Raw genomic sequence first — 24,177 nt, forward strand, 5'->3', positions numbered from 1 at the left:
TCTGTACAAAAAAATAAGCTCTAATTTTAAACAGGTATTATTAAATTCCTCTGAAATAGACTTCATGCAGATGTATTTGTTAAAACATCCTTTTATTGACTGTGTACAGTTATTAGCAATTCACATTTCACTTTATCTACCAAGTGGAAGAACATTTATTCTTTCATTAAAAAGTTAAGCCCTTAGGGCAGCAGCAGGGACAGAGCCGCCTTCTTATAAATGGCTCAGTCCAGTGAATGTGAGATGCTTCCATAGTAATACAAAAGAGTAAAATAAATAAAACAAGTGGATTTCTCCTGCCTTCCATCATCCCCTCCCTGACAACACACCCCACTTATTTTATAAAATGCCAGCATGTAAACAGTTCCCACATTGGTACTTCCATTAATCACAAAAGGGATATCACTATTTGGCACCCCTGAGTTCAGAACATCTGTAGAGCTGTGCGAAAATGACAAAAGGAGTTTGAAGACACAGTCATTTCCTCAGGAAAACACGTTCTGGACAGAGAAGGTAGAAAATCATGAGGGTGTTTGTCAGCCTCCTGCACCTTGCTGCTCAAGCTTCTGGAGCTGTTTTTCAAGTTTTGAGAGGTTTACTCGATGCATCATCAGAAACTGGCCATTCAAATGAAAGACAGGGATGTCAAATTTATACCTGTCATACCAAGCAGAGTTTTCTGGAAGTGTGATGTCCACCTCCTGTAAAATAAACTGAAACAGAGACAGACTAAAGCTCTATTTTTCAGCAACATGGAACAATGCAATGCAATGGTTATAGTGACAAACTGATCACCAGACCACTTCTAACACTCAGAGATTTTTTTTACTGTTATTGTTTGTTTGAGGTCCACAGTCATCTAATGACCTTGATTTCCCTAACCTGATTGATTTCTTCATATTCCTTAATTTTCCAGTTCGCTACTTTTCTGTTATATCTGTTAGGTTCTGCATTACTACTCAGTTGAAATGAAATAAACTATGTCCCCAACTGGGAAGCTGCCTGAGACTCAAGAAAGACATGTTTGGACTGGAAGATTGGGAAAGGTGTCACAGTTTGCAACTGGAAGACACTTCCATGGAAATGACAAAATAACATAAAAGGAATAGGGACAAAAGCTTAAAGCATGAATACCGTACCTGCTAGTCAACTTTGACTCATTTTAACAGTCAGAGTAAGAAAACCAGTGCAGCTCAGAGAAAAACACTTAGGTGTAATGACTTTTATGGAAATCAGCACTAAAATCTCTCTGAAGAACAGAAAGAAAATTTAAATGAAAAACCCTTCAATGTCTTTTCCTAAGAAAGGATCCAGACAGATGCTTTGTCTTACACTACATATACTATCCATTCCATATACTAAAGCTATAGTGTATCATATTACCCGGTTTCTGTAAGGCTCCAGTACTTCCTTGGCTTCATCACAAAGGGGACATGGATCCTATAGGAAGAAAACAGCCATTAATCCCAAAGAAATGGCATTCAGCCTGACAAAAGCCACAAGAAGCAGATTATACTTAAAGGACTATTTTCTCCCAGGTTAATTATACTGTTTTGTTTCCAAAGCAAACACTGCTATAGGATCTTATAAATAGCTAGGATTCCATGGTAAATGGGCTTTTGGCAATTTTTAATTGTGTTTTGATTTTTTTCTCTACAAGCATATTTATCTAATAAATGTTGATACTTACATGTTACACATATATATGTGTGGATATATGTACACACAACACATTTAGATGTTTATATGTTCTTATTACTGGTTTAGTATAATTGATACCTGGGAAGATCATTTTCCAAACATCTATAGTTTTAGGGCTTTGTCCTTCCTAGATGAGGAGCACCTTCTAGGCCTGGCTGATATTGCCAGAATATCTTAAAATCTGTTTTGACTGGGGGGCACTGAGCTTTGCCAGCCTGTTTTTCCATTTATTTTATCTTTGTTTTTCTTTGGCCATGCCATGCGGCCTGAGGGATCTTAGTTCCCTGACCAGGGATTGAACCTGGACCCATAGCAGTGAAAGCATGGAGTCCTAAGCCCTGGGCTGCCAGGAAGTCCCCAGCCTGTTTTTCCTAATAACCCACTGGGATGGAGTTAGATAGTTACTGCCCCGTCTTTAGGAGGGAAAAATCTCTTTACTTTGGGTGCTGATTTTACCAACTCATTAATGTTTTGTCAGTTTTATCACTATAAGTGTCAGCAGTAGGAGAAGGCAATGGCACCCCACTCCAGTACTCTTGCCTGGAAAACCCCATGGACGGAGGAGCCTGGTGGGCTTCAGTCCATGGGGTGGCTAAGAGTCGGACATGACTGAGTGACTTCGCTTTCACTTTTCACTTTCATGCATTGGAGAAGGAAACAGCAACCCACTCCAGTGTTCTTGCCTGGAGAATCCCAGGGACAGGGGAGCCTGGTGGGCTGCCGTCTGTGGGGTCGCACAGAGTCGGACACGACTGAAGCGACTTAGCAGCAGTAGGTTTCCCAGAGTAACTCCACCGTAGGAGCATGCAAGTTTCAGTGGCTGTTGTCTGCACTCTGTCTAGAGGAGAAGTCTGCCGAGAATGCTATGGACCATTGGCAGATTTTAAAGGCTTGTGAGGCTCTGACTCAGAGAACAAGGACTACTGTAGGTTCTCTTGTATGAGCTAAAAACAGATTCAGCATTACTGATGCTTATATAAAACGGGCTTTTTAACAGGATAGAAAACAATGAGCTGTTATGGAGGCCCTTCCTCCAGCTTAACTCACCATATTTTGAAACAAGAGCCCAGATCATCAAAAGACATTTTCCTTCAGAAAGGTCTTTCTGGCCCTATTTTCCTGCTTCAGAGAATTGGGCTCATTATGTTATTATTAGCATTATAATAAACAGATTATGGATAGTCTGTGATTTTTAAGATAACCACATTAAAATTTTCTGAAAAAGTTCAAAAAAGTCAAGAGAGGATCTTAAAAGCAAAAGCAAAACAAAAACCAGGGAAATTGCAGAAGTATTTGCTTTTATAATAAAGAACTTTAGTAGATCTAGGATCACTTTTTTTCTCTTTTTCTAAACCCAGGGACCATGGAAGTCTGGGCAAATTATCACGTGTGTATGTATTTTTATGAGGAAAGGTTCATCAAATTTAAAGAAATCTATGAACTGAAAAATGACAAGATGGTAAAGAATGCAGGAGATGTGAGTCTGATCCCTGGGTCAGGAAGATCCCCTGGAGAAGGGAATGGCTGCGCACTCCAGTATTCTTACCTGGAGAATTGCATGGACAGAGAAGCCTGGCAGGAGTCCATAGGGTTGCAAAGAGTTGGACACAACTGAGCAACTAACAAACACACCCTAGCTACAGATGGCTCAGGGACTGGCCAGTCATAGACAATGGATAGTGTGAGGCTTTTGCTGGGGTTTCTGTAGATACCTGAAATGTGAGATCTGGGATTGGGATTGCTGCAGTCATTCATCTAAAGAGCCAGAGTGTGCACTGCTTTAACTCAGAGAATGTGGAGCTGAAGAGACTGGTAATATGCTTACGTTGCAGAATCAAGCTACTTCTGAAACCAGACTAACCCATAAAATCCCTTTTTCGTTTAAGCCACTCTGGGAAGTACTTTCTATTATTTATAACTGGAAGAGACCTGAAATGTACTTTTTCTTTCAGAGAACTGGGAACTCCTGGAGGTGACAGTAATATCTTGTATTCTAATGACACAAATGAAGGGGGTTCAGTACAAGTTTTAAGCTGAATGGAAGATTAGTGGAATTTTTTTTTTTGGGGGGGGGCACATGTGTTGGCTTACTTAGGCATCCCTGGTGGCTCAGATGGTAGAGTGCCAGCAATGTGGGAGACTTGGGTTTGATCCCTGAGTCAGGAAGATACCCTAGAGGAGCAAATGGCAACCCACTCCAGTATTCTTGCCTGGAAAATCCCATGGACAGAGGAGCCTGGCAGGCTACAGTCCATGGGGTCACAAAGAGTTGGACACGACTGAGCGACATTACTTTCTTTTTTGGCTTACTTGGCTATTGTTCAAACTGAAAAATAGTGCAGAATAGTTAGGCTGAATGAGCACCATTAACCTTAAGGAATTATTTTATTTTTGTGGTTAATTTTCATATGCATTTCTCATATGTAGACACAGATTATGAAATATTTTCGTTCCATAATAGTGCAATATACTATTATGAATATGAAAAGTAGTTAAGATTATTTTCAGTTAATTTTAAAATTTTATTAGATAACTGTCAGATATATTCAATTGCTAAAATGCCTGAAATGTGAGTAAGTCTATTAAACAAAGAGACCTTTTTTGCTTGAATTGCAGTATTTTTCACTAAAGTTAATTCTGTTACCCAGCACTTTATTTCTTTTTTGACTATAAATCACACAAAGTAATGTTAATTAGCAAAACGAAATCCATAATATTTGTCTTATAAGTTTTACAGGAAAAATCTCTTAAAAAATTCACACTTACTTTATGGCTTAAAACTAGTGTTATGGATAAGAAAATAAGTAGTCAGTCCTCATTATTTGTGGATTCTGTATCTGCGAATTCATCTATTCACTAAAACTTATTTGTAACCCTAAAATTAACACCCAAGCTTTTGCAGTCATTCATGGATGTGCAGTTGCATAGAGCAGTGAAAAATCTGAGTTGCCCAAAGTGTACATTTCCAGCTGAGTTGTTGACAAATGATGCTCTTTCTAGCTCTCATACTGTAAACAAGTGTCCTTTTCATGATCTACTTCAGTTCAGTTGCTCAGTCATGTCTGACTCTTTGGACTGCAGGATGACAGACATCCTGTCCATCACCAACTCCCGGAGTTTGCTCAAACTCACGTCCATCGAGTCCATGATGCCATCCAACCACCTCATCCTCTGTTGTCCCCTTCTCCTCCTGCCTTCAATCTTTCCCAGCCTCAGGACCTTTTCCAATGAGTTAGTTCTTTGTATCAGGTGGCCAAATCATGATCTACTCAGTGCCATGCTTCTTGCATTTTTGTGTTTTTCTGCCATGTAAAATAACCCAAGTGGAGTGCTGAAGTGCTGTCCAGTATTTCTACGCATAAGAAGGCTGTGATGTGCCTTAGGGAGAAAGTACTGTGTTAGATAAGCTTTGTTCAGGCATATGTTATGGTGCTGCTGGCCCTGAGCTCAGTGTTAATGGATCATCAGTATATATTAAATAAGGTGCCTTTAAACAGAAACACACATAAAACAAAGTTATGTATTTTTTCCCCTCCTCTTATCCTCTCTTGACCAACTCCCTAGAGCTTTCTCCTCATCATTTCTCTGAAAATGCTCTTAAGTTTCAATGACCTTCATGTTGCCAAATCCACTGGTCAATTTTCAGACTTAATTCTTTCAAACTACCAGCAGTATTTGGCAAAGCTGACCATTTTCCTTAAAACAAAGGTTATTGTATTGATCAACTGACAAAAATGTTGTGACCAGATGCTCAAAAGACTCTAACGCTATATTCCTCCTAGGAGCAGTGGTTCCGTACTTGCTAATTCAGTATTTGTAGCGATTTTATAGACTATGACTATCACAAATAACAAGAACTGACTATATTTTTTTTCTTTTTTTTTTTAGACTTTCTTTTTTTAATATAAATTTATTTTAATTGGAGGCTAATTATTTTCCAATATTATATTGGTTTTGCCATACATCAACATGAATCCACCACGGGTGTACACGTGTTCCCCATCCTGAACCTCCCTCTCACCTCCCTGCCCATACCATCCCTCTGGGTCATCCCAGTGCACCAGCCCTGAGCATCCTGTATCATGCATGGAACCTGGACTGGTGATTCATTTCACATATGATATTATACATGTTTCAATGCCATTCTCCCAAATCGTACCACCCTCGCCCTGTCCCACAGAGTCCAAAAGACTGTTCTATACATCTGTGTCTCTTTTGCTGTCTCACATACAGGATTATCGTTACCATCTTTCTAAATTCCCTATATATGCGTTAGTATACTGTATTGGTGTTTTTCTTTCTGGCTTACTTCACTCTGTATAATAGGCTCCAGTTTCATCCACCTCATTAGAACTGATTCAAATGTCAAGAACTGACTATATTTTTAAATGATACACTTGTAAAAATCAGTTCTTTTCTTTCAATGTAATGATTGGATGATAAATATATTAATTTACTCTCTGAAAACAGTGAGACAATGAAGTAGCTGGGTAGGGTAAACTGATGAGTGGGTCTGAAGAAAATTTATACCATTGCTTGCTTTCCTTTCAACATTTTCCCCCTTTCTTAAATGTACAACTTTCTTTTCCCAACATTTGAATACTTCATGTTTCTAAAGTAGTAATTTTACTTTTTCCTCTGTACCTTTGTGAATAAGGTCAGCACAGGCAGAGCAGTCTTTGAGGCAGAGAGATTTCTCAAGAGCAGTTGAAAGGAGTGTTTGGCAAGTTGCATGCTATTTCCTTGAAACCAGAGCATCTTAATTCTGCCAAGAGAAAAATAGATCAGTAAACTTATGTGCCCTAGACTTTGCTCTTTATAATAGGAACAGTAAGCTGCAAGTCTGTAATGGAATTTGAAGACTTCAGATGTGCTTCTTGGAGTCCAAGAATGGCAGAGAGGCCAAGATGTTTGGCAAGTCTCCATGATGCCTCAGTATGCACTGGATTCCAAAGAAAAGAGAACTTAGAAGGAGAAAAATCCAAATGTATGGATTAACTACGTGTCTAATCACTTGGTTTCTGTAAGCAAATTGCATGTGTGTGTTAATTAGAATAAAAAATTAAATTTCACCTGTAGGTTTTGCTAGCATCCTGATGATCTTCTAAAATGTGGAAGTTTCCTGACATAGTTTTTATTTGCAGAGGTAGCTTATCTTATTGGTAGGCATTCAACAGTGCCCAGCCACCTTCACGGTAAAGGACCAGTAAGTAAGCAGCACAAGTCTCTAGCTGAAGGTTAAGGCTATTACTTATGAGATCTGTACTCTGCTGCAAGAGGTGGGGGAACACAGAGCGGTACTTAGAGGAACCTACAAGGAAAATTAGGCTGAGCTAACATGTCAAAAACAAAAATCTACTCAACTCTTTTAAGAAGTATTTTTAAAAGGAGATTGCCATCATTTTTGAAAACATCCACAAATGTACTAGTGTTTCTGCTGGAGATATTCCAATAAGAACAGCTTGGTAACAGCAGCATGTCAAACACTAGGCTTTGAAGTTCTCTCATCCTGCTAGTTTGCACGACATAAGACACCCTACTGATTTCTAGTTATTCTACTGAGCCTCCAGCTTTGTCCTTTAAACTACATATATGATCATTTTACTTTTAAAACATACGCATTGTTGACTTTATTGCTTATCAATAGTCCTAGCATGAATTCATTCCTGGGATCTTCATTTCTTAACTTCTCTTTACTCCATCTCTCCAACTTCATCTATCAGTTTTCCCCCTCCCTTATCTTGGCAAGTTGCAGAGCAAAGATTTTGTTTCTGTTCCTTGAATAACCAAAGATTATTTCTTCATCAGGATTTCTGCACTTCCTGTCCCCTTGTGTGGAAAACTCTCAAGTAGCTTTTCATTTGGCCTGGGCACATGTCACCTCCTTAGAGATGCCTTAGTGACTACCTTTTCAACATGGGCCAGTCCACCACTCTCCTTCCTCGTACCTTGCTATAGTTTTCGATTATCCTTCACTATCTAAAATTGTTTACCTATATGTTCCCTTTACTACAACATGAGTTCCACAGGAGCAGATACTTATTCACTCCAGTAATTCCTGAGTGTCTACAATTAACCTGGTATATAGTAGCTGTTTAAATAATTGTTTGAATGTTAATAGTATTAGAGTGAGCCTTTTTCCTCCTCTCCAGTTTCACCTCTAACCCTCATCAGACACTCAGTGTGCACAGTTGTCACTATTTGGGCTTCCCTGGCGAATCAGATGGTAAAGAATCTGCCTGCAATGCAGGAGACTTGGGTTCGATCCCTGAGTCAGGAAGATCCCTTGAAGAAGGGAATGGCTACCTACCCACTCCAGTACTCTTGCCTGGAGAATTCCATAGACAGAGGAGCCTGGCGGGCCATAGTCCACGGGGTTGCAAAGAGTTGGATACGACTGAACGACTAACACTTTTTATCCCCCTTTCTCGTTTCACCTCTACCCCTCATCAGACACTCAGGATGCACAGCAGTCACTGGGTAGATCTCATATCATAACTAAAGGTAAGCACTCCTTCGCGTGTCTGCAAGAAGCAGGCAGGGCACCGCAGCTGGTCCCAGCCCTTCCCCACCGTCTTGAGTCTCATTCTGCTCTGCTCCACACAGCATGCCTGTATTAACTGTGCATTGGTCTCTACTGGTGACCAGGCTTCTCAGTGTAAGATTAGCTTCAAACTCATTTCAAACAGAAAGATATGACTTTGAAAGCACTGAACCCATATCAAACTAGAGTAAAGACAGACAAAAGGACTGAATTCTGACCTGTAGAAACAATAATCTTTCCTTCTTTCTTAAACCCTTAGTCTTCCAGTTCTTCCTGGATCTCCCTGTTAACTAAATGATCCTGATAATGCATAAAAAAGAATGTGATAAGAATTCTGCAAGGACTCAGCATTATTCTAAGGCGGACAGTAGATCTAAACAGTTTCACTATATGCTGTGCTCCTCTCAACTAAGTGATAAGCCCTGGTGTATATATTTTCCATAAATTCAGCAGAATCAGCACTCCAATAGGTGAATGTGGTTGGAGACAGTAGCTTCAAAACATGTTTCTGTCTACAGAGGATACAAATGAAGGGGGAAAGTAGAATGCTAGCCATGTTTACACTAGATACAAATTTCTGCATCGCTGGTTTGGGGGAGGCATTATGTTAATAGTGACACACCCTCCTAGGGTACGAAGGTAAAGAAGCTGTACTAAATGGAGAAAGAAAATTCTGAAGATCAGTTTTGTGAGAGTAAAAACAGAAAGGCAGCCCTGGAAATGAGAAGGAGCAGGCCATGTAAGGCAGTGAGCTAAGATGACAACCAGGATAGTGAACAGCAGCTGTGTGCTTTGGGTGGAAGGATTTAAGATTTATTGATGTCTGCTGGTAAGGAATAGAAAACTTATTGCTTTTAGCTAGCTAAGTTGAGACTGAGGTGCTAAGGCTTTTGTAAAAAAAAAAAAAAAAATCACAATCACAGTGGAAATCTGCTTTAGTATTTCCAACATGACAAAACACAGCATGCGGTCTTGGTTGCACCCAAGAGAAATAAAACCTGTCATAGTAAACAGAGTTGCTATTCATTCCAGATTTGGAAGAATACTTGTTCAACTAACCCAGAAAGCTAAATAAAGTCTTCAGAGATGCCACTACCATTCTGCCTAAACTAGTTCTCTTCTCCATGTTAGTCTCCATTTCGCCTTTTTCCCCCCATGTGAATTTAATCACTTAAATATGGAACATTTGTTCATTGAGAAATGCATTAGCATTATGCAGTTTTACTACCTGCATATTTTCCAAATGCCCTGAGGCACATGCATTTTACCACACTGTTAAATTAACTTATTTCTTTGTAAGCACTGTATTATAAAATTATATTGGAGTCTGATATATATATATATATAAAATTCCCTATACCTCTCCTAGGCAGAAATAAGATATTAAGGCTAAAGTTCTGACCACTGGAGTTCACTTAGTTTTAGAAATAAAAAGTAAAATGAAAAATGGTACACTCCAATTGGAATCCCATAATATTCTTCTTAGAATATTTTATTAACTCTGTAAACCCTAATGCCATTGCTGTCAATGTCATATTCACCCAATCATGCCTTCTTGAAGTAAAATCTTAATACGGACTACTCTGTCAATGTGACGTTTTCATAGAACATAGTTCTATTATTTTTGAACAGTATCTTAGCACAGTAAGAAATATTCTGAAAGGTGGTCTGTACCTGTTGGCTCATGACTAGGAGGACAACACTTTTTTGATTATGTCACTGAATTTTGTCATGAAATGTGTGTCTTTACTACACACACACACACACACACACACACACACACAATTTTATCCTTTGTATTCTGTTACATGCCTATGTAATATAAGCAAAAAGAGCTGTGTGCATAGTATCAAAAAAGCACAGTTGGGTCACCTTTGTCACAGCCAAAAAAAAAAAGTATAAGATTGGATTTAGAATGTGTCTAAAACAAATTCCACAGCCTAACAATAAACATGGTGACTCCTGCTGTTTCAAGTACATGGCTGCTCAAAGGCATGGAGCACCCCAAAAGAGAGAGGGAAGGCTGGCTTTTCAACAGAACTGAGACTGACTTCAGTGGTCTTATGGCCGAATCAAATACAGCATGAGGGAGGGCTGACTGGACCCAATTCCCTCCTCCTTGAAGCAATATAAGAAGGGTAACTTTATAGCGTTTTCCCTGCAAAGCACTGAAGGGCATACCATTAAAGCAACTGATCACAGGACAGAAAGAAGCCAGGGTCATTTGCGCCTTTCTTAAGGATTATTCATTTCTTGCATGAGGAGCTGCTCATGCTGCTCTGGCTGCACATCATCTTTGTGGGGCTCCTGGATTCTTCAAATGCTGTGTGTGTCTGATTAGAAGGCAAACAACACTGTTCTCATTTGAGGGGAGAAACTGACCTTCACAGATCAGAATTTTTATTCATTCAAAGAATCCTTTGGCACACCAAGTCTCCAAGCTCACATGATCTCTCATCAGTAAGCTGCAGTGTTGTTAGTTCATGTGCAAAATCAAAAGTCTATATAAGCTCAGGTACCACCTTCATTCATTTCAGTTCAGTTTAGTCGCTCAGTTGTGTCCAACCCTTTGCAACCTGATGAACTGTAGCACACCAAGGCTTCCCTGTCCATCACCAACTCCAAAAGCTTGCTCAAACTCATGTCCATTGAGTTGGTGATGCCATCCAACCAATTCATCCTCTGTTGTCCCCTTCTCCTGCATTCAATCTTTCCCAGCATCAGGGTCTTTGCAAATGAGTCAGTTCTTCACATCAGATGGCCAAAGTATTGGAACTTCAGCTTCAGCATCAGTTCTTCCAATGAATATTTAGGACTGATTTCCTTTAGGATTGACTGGTTTGATCTCCTGGCAGTCCAAGGGACTCTCAAGAGTCTTCTCCAATACCACAGTTCAAAAACATCAATTCTTCGGCATTCAGCTTTCTTTATAGTCCAACTCTCACTTCCACATATGAATACTGGAAAAATCATAGCTTTGAATAGAGGGACTTTTGTTGGCAAAGTAATGTCTCTGCTTTTTATTTATTTATTTTTTTGCTGTACCACAGAGCATGTGGGATCTTAGTCCCCTGGCCAGGGTTCGAACCCCTGCCACTGTATCAGAAGTGCAGTCTTAACCACTGGACAGGGAACCAGGGAAATCCCAATGTCTCTGCTTTTTAATATGCTGTCTAGGTTGGTCACAGCTTTTCTTCTAAGGAGCAAGTGTCTTTTAATTTCATGGCTGCAGTCACCATCTGCAGTGATTTTGGAGCCCCCCAAAATAAAAAGTCTGTCACTGTTTCCATCGTTTGCCCATCTATTTGCCATGAAGTGATGGGACTGGAGGCCATGATCTTCATTTTTTGAATGTTGAGTTTCAAGCCAGTTTTTTCACACTCCTCTTTCACTTTCATCAAGAGGCTCTTTAGTGCCTCTTTGCTTTCTGCCATGAGGGTAGTGTCATCTGCATATCTGAGGTTACTGATATTTCTCCCCGCAATCTTGATTCCAGCTTGTGCTTCACCAGCCCAGCATTTCACATGATGTACTCTGCATATAAGTTAAATAAGCAGGGTGACAATACACAGCCTTGATGTACTCCTTTCTTAAATTGGAACCAGTCTGTTGTTCCATGTCTGGTTCTAATTGTTGCTTCTTGACTGCCTACAGATTTCTCAGGAGGCAGGTAAGGTGGTCTGGTATTCTCTTCTCTTTCAGAATTGTCTAGTTTGTTGTTATCCACACAGTCAAATGCTTTAGCATAGTCAATGAAGCAGATGTTTTTCTGGCATTCTCTTGCTTTTTCTATGATCCAACGGATGTTGGCAATTTGATCTCTGGTTCTTCTGCCTTTTCTAAATCCAGCTTGTACATCTGGAAGTTCTCAGTTCACATATTGTTGAAGCCTAGCTTGGAGAATTTTGAGCATTACTTTGATAGTGTGAGATGAGTGCAGTTGTGCAGTAGTTTGAGCATTCTTTGGCATTGCCTTTCTTTGGGACTGGAATGAAAACTGACCTTTTCCAGTGCTGAGTTTTCCAAAATTGCTGGCATATTCAATGTAGTTCTTTCACAGCATCATCTTTTAGGATTTGAAATTGCTCAGCTGGGAATTCCATCACTTCCACTAGCTTTGTTTGTAGTGATACTTCCTAAGGCCCACATGACTTCACACTCCAGGATGTCTGGCTCTAGGTGAGTGATCATACTATCATCATGGTCATCTGGGTCATTAAGGGTCTTTTTTGGGTCTTATAGTTCTTCTGTGCATTCTTGCTATCTCTTCTTAATATCTTCTGCTTTTGTTAGGTCCATACCATTTCTATCCTTTATTGTGCCCATCTTTGCATGAAATGTTCCCTTGGTATCTCTAATTTTCTTGTAGAGATTTTCAGTCTTTCCCATTCTATTGTTTTCCTCTATATTTTTGCACTGATCACTGAGGAGGGCTTTCTTATCTCTCCTTGCTATTCTTAAGAACTTTGCATTCAGATGGATATATCTTTCATTTTCTCTTTGCCTTTCACTTCTCTTCTCAGCTATGTATAAGGTCTCCTCAGACAACCATTTCTCTTTTTTGCATTTCTTTCTCTTGAGGATGGTTTTCATCACCGCCTTCTATATAATGTTACGAACCTCCATCTATAGTTCTTTAGGCATTCTATCTATCAGATCTAATCCCTTCAATCTATTTGTCACTTCTACTGTATAATCATAAGAGATTTTATTTAGGTCATACCTGAATGATCTAGTCATTTTCCCTACTTTCTTCAATTAAGTCTGAATTTTGCAATAAGGAGTTCATGATCTGAGCCACAGTCAGCTCCTGGTCTTATTTTTGCTGACTGTATCCAGCTTCTTCATCTTCAGCTGCAAAAAATATAATCAATCTGATTTTGGTATTGACTATCTGGTGATGTCCAGCTGTAGAGTGGTCTCTCGTGTTGTTGGAAGAAGTTGTTTGCTATGACCAGTGTGTTCTCTTAGCAAAATTCTGCTGGTCTTTGCCCTGCTTCACTCTGTACTCCAAGGCTCAACATTGGAGCTTCTTCACAAGAGTATAATGTAAATTTAATACTGAGCTGGAATTAACCTAAGACTATTACTGTCGCTCTTGCTGGACCTGAGTTCCAGCAGAGGCTCAGGGCTTCTGTTTAATCATTTTTGCCACGTGAGACGTTAAGTGCTCCATTTCACATTCACTACCATCTAAGTATAACATTCCTGTTGTTATCCAGTAACTAGAAACACGTATGTGTGTGCACACACAGGCCCACAGAAACACCCCTCTATTGGGAACAAAATCCACTGTTTAGATTCCTGAGAGCTCATATAATGAGGTGAGAGTGCTCTTCGGGCACTCATCTGGGTCACTGGGCTGTCCCTAATCCAGAGAAACAGGGATGAATGATGCCTCCCCAGGAGTCTTATGTGTTTGTGGTCAGTCAGCGGTGTCCAAACCTCCCTCTCTCCCAAACAAGTGGGAGCCTAGCCTGGGATCCTGGGTCCAAGGGTGGAGCCAAGAGTGACAAGGTGAGGGCTGTATAGGGACCCAGTCAAAGCTGCAGACTGAGCTGATACTTTGAGGTGTCAGTTCCAAGAGTAAGCAGGGTTAGAATGAGGCTGCAGAACAGAAACAGAGGGTAGGGGGTGGAAGGCAGCCTGCAGGGGGGCCCTCACTCCCTGGGTGGGCTCTCAGGTGCTTTTGCAGTATCTCAGCTACAGCAGCCAGGGTACCTGGCCAGGGGAGCTGCCAAGGAGATAGCCCCAACTCAGACGTGATGTTACAACAAGGATCCCTGGCTCACCATGCACCTGTGGGGCCACCTGTACATGGCTTCATGCTCAGCTCCATTCTTTTTTTAAGTAATGTAACACTGTATTAGTTTCAGGTATAAAATATATTGATTTGGTATTTGCACATACTGTGAGATGATTATCACAGCCTCATCTGTCTGGGATCTGGACTGCTGACTTGATCCCACATAACACACGAGATCCTGAGCAGACACACACACACGTCCACCCTGCTCCCTGCAGCTTCTATTTCCAGGATTCAGTGGCAACAGCTTTATCACAAGGGGGAAAGAGAAGCCTATAGAGAGAAGCAGTTTCAGAAAGATATGACTGGTCACATGAGTTCCTAGAGATAAAACCCCCTTTCTAACTTTCTTTTAAATGATTACTATGACTCTGGTGTTTCCAAGTATCTGGATGTCTCTACTCCACTGTTGGGATGCAATGGGTGCTCCATTCATTTACGTTCAACACACTGATCTGCACAAAAAGTTTTTTAACTGTTTGAAGTGTGGGCCCTGGCCTATCCAATAAGATTACAACTCCTCCGAAGGTATACGGCATTTACATGTCCATCACTTAGTACCTACACTCTGCTCCTCTATCCCACTCCCTTCAAATTCTCAGTAAAATTAAGCCCTTATTGTTTTTCTTCATCCTGTCTGGTGTTTAGCCCATTTCTTTCCCTCCAAATAAAACTCTCACATGGAGAAATCAACTCCACATTCTGGATATAAGCAACAAGAATTAGAGAGAGACACTCCAGTGGATTTAGGAGGGAGTTAAATTCTTCACTGAAACAATATAAATACAGGAGATCACAACAGGGACATCTAATGGGCACCTTCAGATGTCACAGAGAAAAGAAGAGAAGAGTACTGTGGGCTGACATTGGAACTGGTTTCATGAGAGAAGGATCCTAAGTCATATAGGATTTGGATACATAGAAAAGGGGAAAGCATTCTGAAGTCAGGGCTAGACACAAAGGCATGAGGTAGGAATGCTGTGGCCTTTTGGATGGGAGCCAAAGAAGGGTTTTAAAGAATAGAGTGATGCAATAAAATCAGTATTTTAGGAGACTGATCTGGCAGCAGCGAGCAGGATAGACTGCAAAGGAAAGAAGAATGGAGGCAGGAAAGAACTGAGTTACAAAAATCTAGGTGTGGGATGAAAGTCACTCATTCAACAATTACCTGCTGTTTTCCATGTATGAGATACTCATAGGTACTGGGTTCAGTGATGCACCAAAAAGTTAAGTCCCTGCCCTCATGGGGTCCATACTGTCACTGGGCACATTAAAGAGACTCTTAGGTCAGAAAACATCAGACAGTAGTAAGCAGAGGGGAGGGAGTGAAACAGGGTGATATGATGGTAACCAAGGCAGGCCTTTAAATAAGGTGCTCTGAGCAGGTGTCATTTTTGCTGAGACTAAAGGCTAAGAAGGTACAAGGATCTGAAGAGCATTGCAGGAGAGAGAACAGTAAGTGCAAAGGCTCTAGGGTGAGGACAACTTTGACTCAGGGGAAGAAACAGAAAGGACAGTGTGGCTAAAGCAAGTAAGCAAGGGGAAGAGTGGAGGAGACAGGTCAGTGGGGGTTGGAACACCTAAGGCCTCTGGATTATGTTAACGAATTAAGGTTTTAAGCATAATTAGATTTAGAGGAAGGAAGTTACGTGATCACATGTACATTTTAAAAAGATGACTGTAGGGACTTCCCTGGCAGTTCAGTGGTTAGTGATTCCACTGCTGGGGACCCAAACTGTATCTTTGGTTAGGAAACTAAGATTCCCTGCAAGCCACATACATGTGAGTGCAAAGTTGCTTCAGTCGTGTCTGACTCTTTGCGACAACACAGACTGTAACCTGCCAGCTCCTCCGTCCATGGGCTTCTCCAGGCAAGAATACTGGAGTGGATTGCCATGCCCTCCTCCGGGGCATCTTCCCAATCCAGGGATTGAACCCACATCTCTTATGTCAGGAGACATAAGACCCGCATTGGCAGGTGGGTTCTTTACCACTCATGCCACCTGGGAAGCCTGGCAAGCCATATGTCATGGTGAAAAAAAGAGATGACTTTAGCACTGTGTGGGCTTCCCTGGTGACTCAGTCAAGAGTTTGACTGCAATGCAGGAGACCTGGGTTCGATCCCTGGGTTGGGAAGATCCCCTGGAGAGGCAACGGCTACCCACTCCAGTATTCTGGCCTGGAGAACAGCAGGCAGAAGAGCCTAGTAAGCTACAGTCCATGTGGTCACAAAGAGTTGGAGACGACTGAGCAACTTTCACTTTCACTTAGCACTGTGTGAAGAATGGGTTTGGGATGGCAAGAGTGGAACCAGGGAGTCAGTTAGGGGCTACTGTCGTAGTCCAGGGGAGAAAGGTGGGTGGCATGGACAGGCCTGAAAGGACCTGCCAATGAACCGGATTTGAGTAATTAAAAATGACAGTAAGGACTATCCTAGTTTCGGTCGTGAGCCTCTGGGTGGGTCACGGTGCCCAGTTTACTAAAATGAGGGATGCTGAGGCAGGAACAGATTGAGTGGGGTGTGGGTCTGGGAGCTCTGAGGGACAGGCTGGAGCTCAAATAGAAAGTGGCATATACAGGTTTGGTAGCCATGAAAAAAACCAGGACTGAAGATAAAATTCAAGACTCCTTCAGTTTGAAGGCTCCAATTACAGCTGAGATTGTGAGATCATCTAAATAGCTAAGAAAAGAAGAGGGCCCAGGAGAGACCGCTCAGGCAATTCAACATTCAGAAGCAGCGGAGAGAGGAGCCAGTGAAGGAGGCGAAGAGAAAGGTTGATGGGGTAGGAGGAAAATCAGAAAAGTGGGCTGTCATGGAAGCCAGCAGGAGAAAGTGTGTCCAGAAAGACAGGAGTGGCCAATTGTCAAAAAGAGTGATGAGGGCTTGGACTGGAAAAGGGACAGTTAAAGAATCTACCATGAATCAGATAAGATATGTCTGATGTCCCTCCAAAGGAATGAAATCTTACAACCAGTGCCAACCCTAAAATAAATGGCCTTGTCTGATCCCTGGCTAATTTCACCTTTTAAACAAAAGGAGATATTTCTGGTGAAGATGGAGGCAGTGGGGTAGGGAGAAGTGTAAAAGCTGAAGTTGGATGGGTGACTTAAAAAGAGATAATAAATGTAAAAATCTCTGTACAAGTTAAAAAGCAGAACAGAGAAATAAAGCTTAGCTATTTGTTACAAAGATAAATACAAAGATGAAGTATTGTTATTAATAATACTGATGATGATGAATCTACTGACTGAAATGTGCTTTTACTGGCCCCAGAAGGAGGATTTAAAACTCTAGGAATGATAGTCTTAGAAACAGGGAATTGAAAACTGAAAAACATTTCAAACAAATAGCTGAAAAGTTTCAGATTGTGAAGATTACTTAAATGGGAATTCCTAAGACAGGATATAACTGATTCAAGACCCGACATATTTATTTTCTGGTGTTAGCTGGTCAGTTGTATCCAACTCTTGGATCCCATGGACTGTAGTCTGCCAGGCTCCTCTGTCAATGGAATTCTTGTCAATGACAAGAATACTGGAGTGGGTAGCCATTCCTTTCTCCAGGGGATCTTCCTGTCCCAGGGATTGAACTGGGTTTCCTGTATCAGAGGTGGATTCTTTACTGTCTGAGCCACCAGAGAAGCCCATTTATTTTCCACTAAGACTTAATATCTTGACCAGCAAATACCCTGGCACCAGGTTCTGGCTTAGCTTACTCAGGCCTCACACAGGACAATAAAATTCATTTTGCAAGAGGTAGGGGTTTTCCCTTGATGGGCTCTGAACAAAGGTCACTTCCTTTCCTGTTATTCCTTCCTAATACTTGCCTTTATGTTTTCAAAGAAGGGAAAATTCAGTACCACTCTTATTTTTTCAATGATATCCTCAACCCAACTCCTGTATATCAAAACAGAAGCTGCCCAGGAAGTGGTAAAGTTGGATTTATTAATAATCTTTAAAGACAAAACTTGTTCCAAAGTATTTTGAATAAATGTGTAGAGAGGTCAAAGTAAATGTAAAGGAATATAGCTTCCACTAACTCATCAGTCAGGGGAATTAAGCACAAATGGCATGATTCTTCATCTAAAGCTTTAAAGTTACTCTTTCTTACAGAGTTTCAGTTGAATTTCAGCACGTTTGAATTCTTGGGTGCATTTCTGTGTGAGGATTTCATAAATCTAAACCCCAAAGATAGGCAACTCCACCAATTAGTTCTCTGATGCTAGGCAATTCCTCGTCTCTTTAAGCCTCAGTTTCATCAACTGTAATATGGAACTATGACCCCCTGTCCTGTTCTCTCGTTTTACAGAGGCTAGGAGAAACTATACCCATAGGCTTTGGGTATCAAATGTCCTCCAGATCAGAGAAGGGGAAATCATATACAGAAGAGATGCTGTGGCAATAGCTCATGATGTCAAAAGGCTCCAAAGAAAGCCTTGGAAGTGGTTAGCTGTAGGAGTCTAAAATGCTAGGCCCATTTAAAGAGGACCAAAATTCAGACACAGATCTGGGCAGAAGTGTACATGGGCTTGCTTATCTCAAGCTTGTTTCTCTAGCTCCTGGGTCATAACTGGGAAGCCTTGGCATCCAAAAATACCCTGCAGGAAAATGGGGGAGGTGACATTGATCTTGCATTTTTGAGCATCTGATATGGAAAAGTACCTCCAAAAAGAATACTAAGAATGTGCCTCCAAAACTAAGAATAATGTTTCCTATTGACAGATACACTTACAGAATGGTTTTTAATGACAGACCCTCCTCGTCTTGACATTCTCTTCCACTTCCAGAAGTGCGGCTGTGTTTGCCGAGGCCAATAGCAAGCTGACACATGTGAAATGGGAGGGAGGAGGAATCTTCTGAGTAAGGAAGAGTTTGTTTTAGAATCTTTGGACCTTAGCAGTCACATTTACCAGATCGTTGCTTCAGAAGAGCCTACTTGGTAATAGGGTTAGTTTCCAGAAAAACATTTAGCCAGGAAAAATAAAATGAAGATGCTGATCAAGAATAGTAGTAGAGGGAGGACCCCTCCCTCTAGCACCCAGGGCTTCGAAAGGGATTCCAGACTAATTCTTGTTCACACAATGGGGCTTGTACACACTGTACCCGTCCCCTCATCTTCAACCCCAAAGTTACTGACTCAGCATCTGGCCTAGAGCCAGAGGTATATTCTGAATTCAGAGCATGCAACAATGTTCAGTACAATTAGGACATAATGGCTGCAAAGCTGTTCCTGAAAGCCAAGAAAGCCTGAATAATGTGGTTGGGTTATATCATACATGAGGGCTTAATAGAGTTTAAAAACCAATTTGAAAATTCCTTCATTCCATAAAGATAACATTAAGATGAGGGCAATATCAAGCCAGTTCAAGGGTTGGGGATAAAGTGCATAAGGAATTATGCAGACTCCTTTCCACATTATCCTTCTTAACCAAAATGACCCATTCCCTTTGAAGGTATCGCTAATGCTTACTACTGACCCAGAAAGAAGGCAATTTCATTAAAACATCTTAGTCTTATTGCACCCAGCTAGTAATGCCAGTTTCCTTCATTTCCAAAAACAACTGTTTGCAATTCAAATTCCATCCATCCAGGCAATGTCTCCCATTTGTCACTAATACTCCACCATTTCCAATTCATCTTGCAAAAGAGGTGAAGTTATCCACATGACCACACAAGACCTGAAAGATGTTTCATTCATTTTTAGCCTTTTTTTTTTAGTAAATGGCTTTGGAACATTTGAGATAGTAAATCCATCACTTCTCTGGACTTGTGACACTAATACTGGAACATTAGGGACTATCCACTCTTGAGGTCCTGCTCTAGTAACCTTCAGATACATGAGATTTCTCAATTCTCTCAGTCCTATTCAGGTTACTTAAGAGCTGTCACACTGATAGAAAATCTTAATATTTTGGAGCTGGATTCCAAGGGACTTTGGAGATTCCCGTGCTTGATAAAGAAACTGTTTTACCAAAGACTTTTATAATTTTTTTCTGCAGTTCTTTTCTCTATATTTTCTCTTTGAACAATGCTTATTTTTCATATGAGACCAACACAGAATTTTCAGAACAGAAAGGGAACTCCAAGGTCAACTCTCTTTTTTCTCCAAAAGCTTTATACATTAATCCTCAGTGTATACCAAGTAACAGATACCACATTTTGTTTAAGATTAATTTAAGGATGGAGAGAATGAGGAAACATCTCAGCTTCAGGTGGCAGAATTCTTTTACTATAAGAACAAAGTTCTGATCTCTAAATCTAAGATGATACAGATTAACTTCATTTTTGAACTTGGAGAAACAGAGTTGAATTTAGCTCTTTTTTTTTTTTTTTTTCAGTCTATGAACTAAGCTGCTTCAGTTGACTGAATTTCTATTAGTTTTTTTTTTTTTTTCTTTTTCCTGAATTTCTATTAAATAACAGTATCCTTTCTCTTGGCTGACTGGAAGAACTACCTGTTTTAAGAAGTAAAACAAAATCAAATAATTCAGTCTGTCCTTACCCCTGACTAAACTAGAAGTCACTTCCCCATTATTTCATGATTAATATGAAAAAGTACAGGAACAATGAGAGGAAGGTCATCTGTTTCCAGCAGCAACATTCTGGTTTCTGCTGGACTCCCATTGGCAACAGAAGGAAGCAGCATATACCACATGCCTGCCCTATTACAATACAAAAAGCTGACAAATTTGAACTCTTTTGAAATGTCAGTGAAGTAGAAAAGATGATGTGGCTTTCGTTCAATATTATTTGGGTAACCTAGCCTTAAAATAGTGAACAAAGTCCTTTATTCTGAAGGCAGGACCAAACCAAGATATTAGTGGCTTAGGTAGGCTAATAATTTAGTATACCTTCAAATAGATACTTTTCAGATATTCACTCAACAGGTGTTTGAGTGAGGAGCTGGGCACTGCAGACCTTGAGAGAAAATGGAGATAGGGCTGGTGGCGTCTTTTACTTTGCATATTCCGTTCAGTATAAGAAAGACCCTGCAACTCACCAGGCTAGATCACCTAGGATGGCAGTTTGGTGACCATCTGTAGATTCTCAAATACACCCTTTCCTACTCCAAGCTGTTTATAAAGGCATTAACTGCAGCATTTATAACTGCATCTGGTAGCCCCTTGAAAGACTACTGTTTTACATTCTTTTCTGTACCTTGCTGATTCCCACTGATGCTTTCACATTCCTTATAGATCCAGCCTCCCCTTTACACCATGTACTGAGTATTTGTAATGTGTCAGGCACCGTGCCAGGTATAGAAATATAAAAGTGATTCAGACACTTTCCCTGCCCTTATGGAACTCACACCTTGGGTAGGCAAAAGATTTACAAACAAATAATACAATACCACAGTCTACAGAAGTAAAATGGTTGTTACTAGATATTGGTAAAATGCTCTGAAATCCTTGGAGATGGATACTTTCTTAAAATAGAAGATATTTTGAGTTTTACTTCTATCTCTGGAAATCTTATCTTGGGAAAGGATTGGAATAAAGAGAGTAATGTTTTCACGCCTCCAGTTCCCTGCCGCTATAACTGAGATGGGGAGGTAGGGATGTGGAATAATATCTAGGTGAAACTTAGCCAAAACTTTCCACTTTGCATGTTCTTCGTCAAATAATTTTTGTCTCTCGAACTTGCCATGATACTAGGGGAAGGATGATGGAAGCTCACCTAGTCCCTGCTACTTGGGTAACTACACATCCCTGGATCCAGATGGTTTCTCCCTTCAAAATAATTGCAAACAAGATTAAAACTGCAAGCAGGAACTATTCCAGCTGGCTTTTGGCTTCCTCTGATGTACACCCCTTGAATAAAGCAGTGGCAAAATTAGATTTAAAATAAGGAACATAAAAAACCTTATTACTTGTACCAGCTCACCTCAAGGTCCTGCTATGTGTGAAACCCTGAGCCCTGGCATTACAGTAACTAAATGCATCAGCCAGCTGGAGTTTGCACATTATGAAATACAAAAACCTTAATAATAAGAAAAAGAAAACTTATTTTGAAGGTATACCTCCACACTGCCTCTGAGTATTTAAGAGTCTGCTGGAAACAGGCATCTGGAATAAAATAGAAATACAGTCCAATAAATTCCCAAGTTGGAAAACCCTCATTTCTATTTCCTTACCTGCCATCAATCCATCTAAAGAAAACCACATAGCCACATTTTCCTCTGGTAAAGGAGACAAAAAAATATTGATCCTTCTTTGGCAGGCAGTTACTACTGACCACAGTAAGCATGAAGAAAAAACTCTGGGGAGTCTGCCTATCTAAAAGACCAGCCCCACCAACCTTAATTTTCACGCCAGGACCTGTTCTGGTTCCAGGCAGTTCCTCAGCAGAGCAGGACGCAGGTTATTAGGTTATGACATTTCACACAGAACCATGATTTAGTTCTGCCTTATCCCCATTACTATAACCACTCAGTATTTCCAGGGCACAGCTCTTTTTCTAAGTGTTTTCAGTTTCAATGTATATAGCTCCAAATATTGCTAGCATCATAAGCACTTTCATACAGCATTCCTGAGATAATTAGTAAATGAGAAGACTGGCCTCTAACAGCCACCTCATCTTTTCGCAGTCACACACTAAAACATGGCTTTAGTGCTGCTTAACCAAGGCAGTGTGTGGTTAAGGAAACCTACTTAGGTTGGGAAATGTGCCAGAGAGTGTGGGGGACATAACAGATCTTAGAAACAATCTCCATGCTATAGGAGCTGAGAATCTTGGGGTTGAGCTCGGTCATACTGTGGATTTTTTTTTTTTTAAGTGTTCTAAAATACAAAGTACTACATAAAATACTTTCTATTAAGAATAAAGATCAGCCAGGTTTAAAAAAAAAAGAATAACTCTTTGTTCTTTAACAGGACAACCTTAGAAAGACACTTGCCTATTCATGTTAGTAACAATCCAGTAGGGACTTCTGTAACTCTGGACTTACTAAAAAAAAAAAAAAAAGTATGAGTGATATTTGTCAGGGGTGACTGACAAGGCTAAATATTTATTGAGAATTGTATAGGTTCTGATTTATTCTCTCATGGTTCAGCACCCAGAAGGCTGCTTTTGTCCGGTAAAGGCAGAGAGGAGGTCCAGAAAACCCCAGGACTCACAGTGTTCCCCACAGCACTCACGATTAAACCTTTTGGCCCTCAATTAAAGGTCAACATGGCTGCTCAAAAACGTTTATGTCAAAAGGCAGTCACCTCAGCCAACTGAGATTATATTGCCACTTCACAGAACTCAATTAAATCCGAAACAGAGCATCTGTTAATCAGGGAAGGGGCATGAAGTTGTGATGTTTTCTGCTTCCTCTTAAAAAGCTGCCTCTTCCCACCCGTGTTCACTTCCCAAAGCGCCATCGCGCGCGCACACATACACACACGCTTAGAATTTGCCCCCGGAGGTTCACGGATTTATGGCTCCCCGTTTAATTAAATTTCCTGTAATGACAATCGAAATCGGCAGCGTGCGGCACAGCTCCCGTGACCTCCTCTCCCGCCCGCCTACCGGCTCCGGGCTGGGGACCGCGAGCGCCGAGCTGCCGGCGCCCGACCGCGGGGACCCACCTGAGCCTCAGCCGCCCCTGTCGCCGCTTCCGCCCTGCGCCCGGGACTTCCGCCCCGGCCGCAGGCGCCCTGCCGCTCCCGCGCTTCCGCCCGGGCCCTCAGCCCCTAGGGCTAGTGTCAGTGGAGCCCAAACCCGAGCCAATCGCCCCTCTGAACGGTGGCCGCGCCTGGGCTGTTAGGCGTGAATACAGACGCTAAAACCAAGGCCACGCTGGTTTATTTTTTTTAAGACCACGGAACAGTGACCTGGGATGTTTGGGAACCATTTAATAACGAGCATCAGATGTGAAAGCCAGCTTTTAAGAGAACGTGTAGTGAAGGCCGTTTTAACTCCCCCTCCCCCGCATTCATTCATTTATTGTTTACTGCCCTCTTTCTCGGAGAAGGCAATGGCACCCCACTCCAGTACTGTTGTCTGGAAAATCCCATGGATGGAGGAGCCTGGTAGGCTGCAGTCCATGGGGTCTCTGAGAGTCGGACACGACTGAGCAACTTCACTTTCACTTTTCACTTTCATGCACTGGAGAAGGAAATGGCAACCCACTCCAGTGTTC

The 24,177-nt window shown here is 41.1% G+C and overlaps 1 protein-coding gene across 1 annotated transcript; it reads right to left on the reverse strand.

Moving 5' to 3' along the window:
- Nucleotides 1-73: 73 nt before the first annotated feature.
- C7H5orf63 (chromosome 7 C5orf63 homolog) lies at nt 74-23,690 on the reverse strand. The gene is made up of 4 exons (XM_027547014.1): nt 23,624-23,690; nt 6,346-6,466; nt 1,384-1,440; nt 74-713 (listed from the first exon to the last, which is right to left on the reverse strand). The coding sequence occupies exons 2-4, from the start codon at nt 6,457-6,459 to the stop codon at nt 537-539; spliced, it is 348 nt and encodes a 115-aa protein (XP_027402815.1). The 5' UTR covers nt 6,460-6,466; nt 23,624-23,690; the 3' UTR covers nt 74-536.
- Nucleotides 23,691-24,177: the final 487 nt, after the last annotated feature.

The sequence above is a fragment of the Bos indicus x Bos taurus genome, chromosome 7, assembly GCF_003369695.1.
Source record: "Bos indicus x Bos taurus breed Angus x Brahman F1 hybrid chromosome 7, Bos_hybrid_MaternalHap_v2.0, whole genome shotgun sequence".
In the NCBI taxonomy this organism is placed as follows: Eukaryota; Metazoa; Chordata; class Mammalia; order Artiodactyla; family Bovidae; genus Bos; species Bos indicus x Bos taurus.

Excerpts from the sequence above, each read along its gene's own strand:
- C7H5orf63 (XM_027547014.1), bottom strand. The coding sequence starts at position 6,459 with ATGCTCTGGTTTCAAGGAAATAGCATGCAACTTGCCAAACACTCCTTT. Across the intron at positions 1,441-6,345 it reads TGCTGACCTTATTCACAAAG|GATCCATGTCCCCTTTGTGA; the intron begins GTACAGAGGAAA and ends TTCTTCCTATAG. Across the intron at positions 714-1,383 it reads TGGAGCCTTACAGAAACCGG|TTTATTTTACAGGAGGTGGA; the intron begins GTAATATGATAC and ends TCTCTGTTTCAG.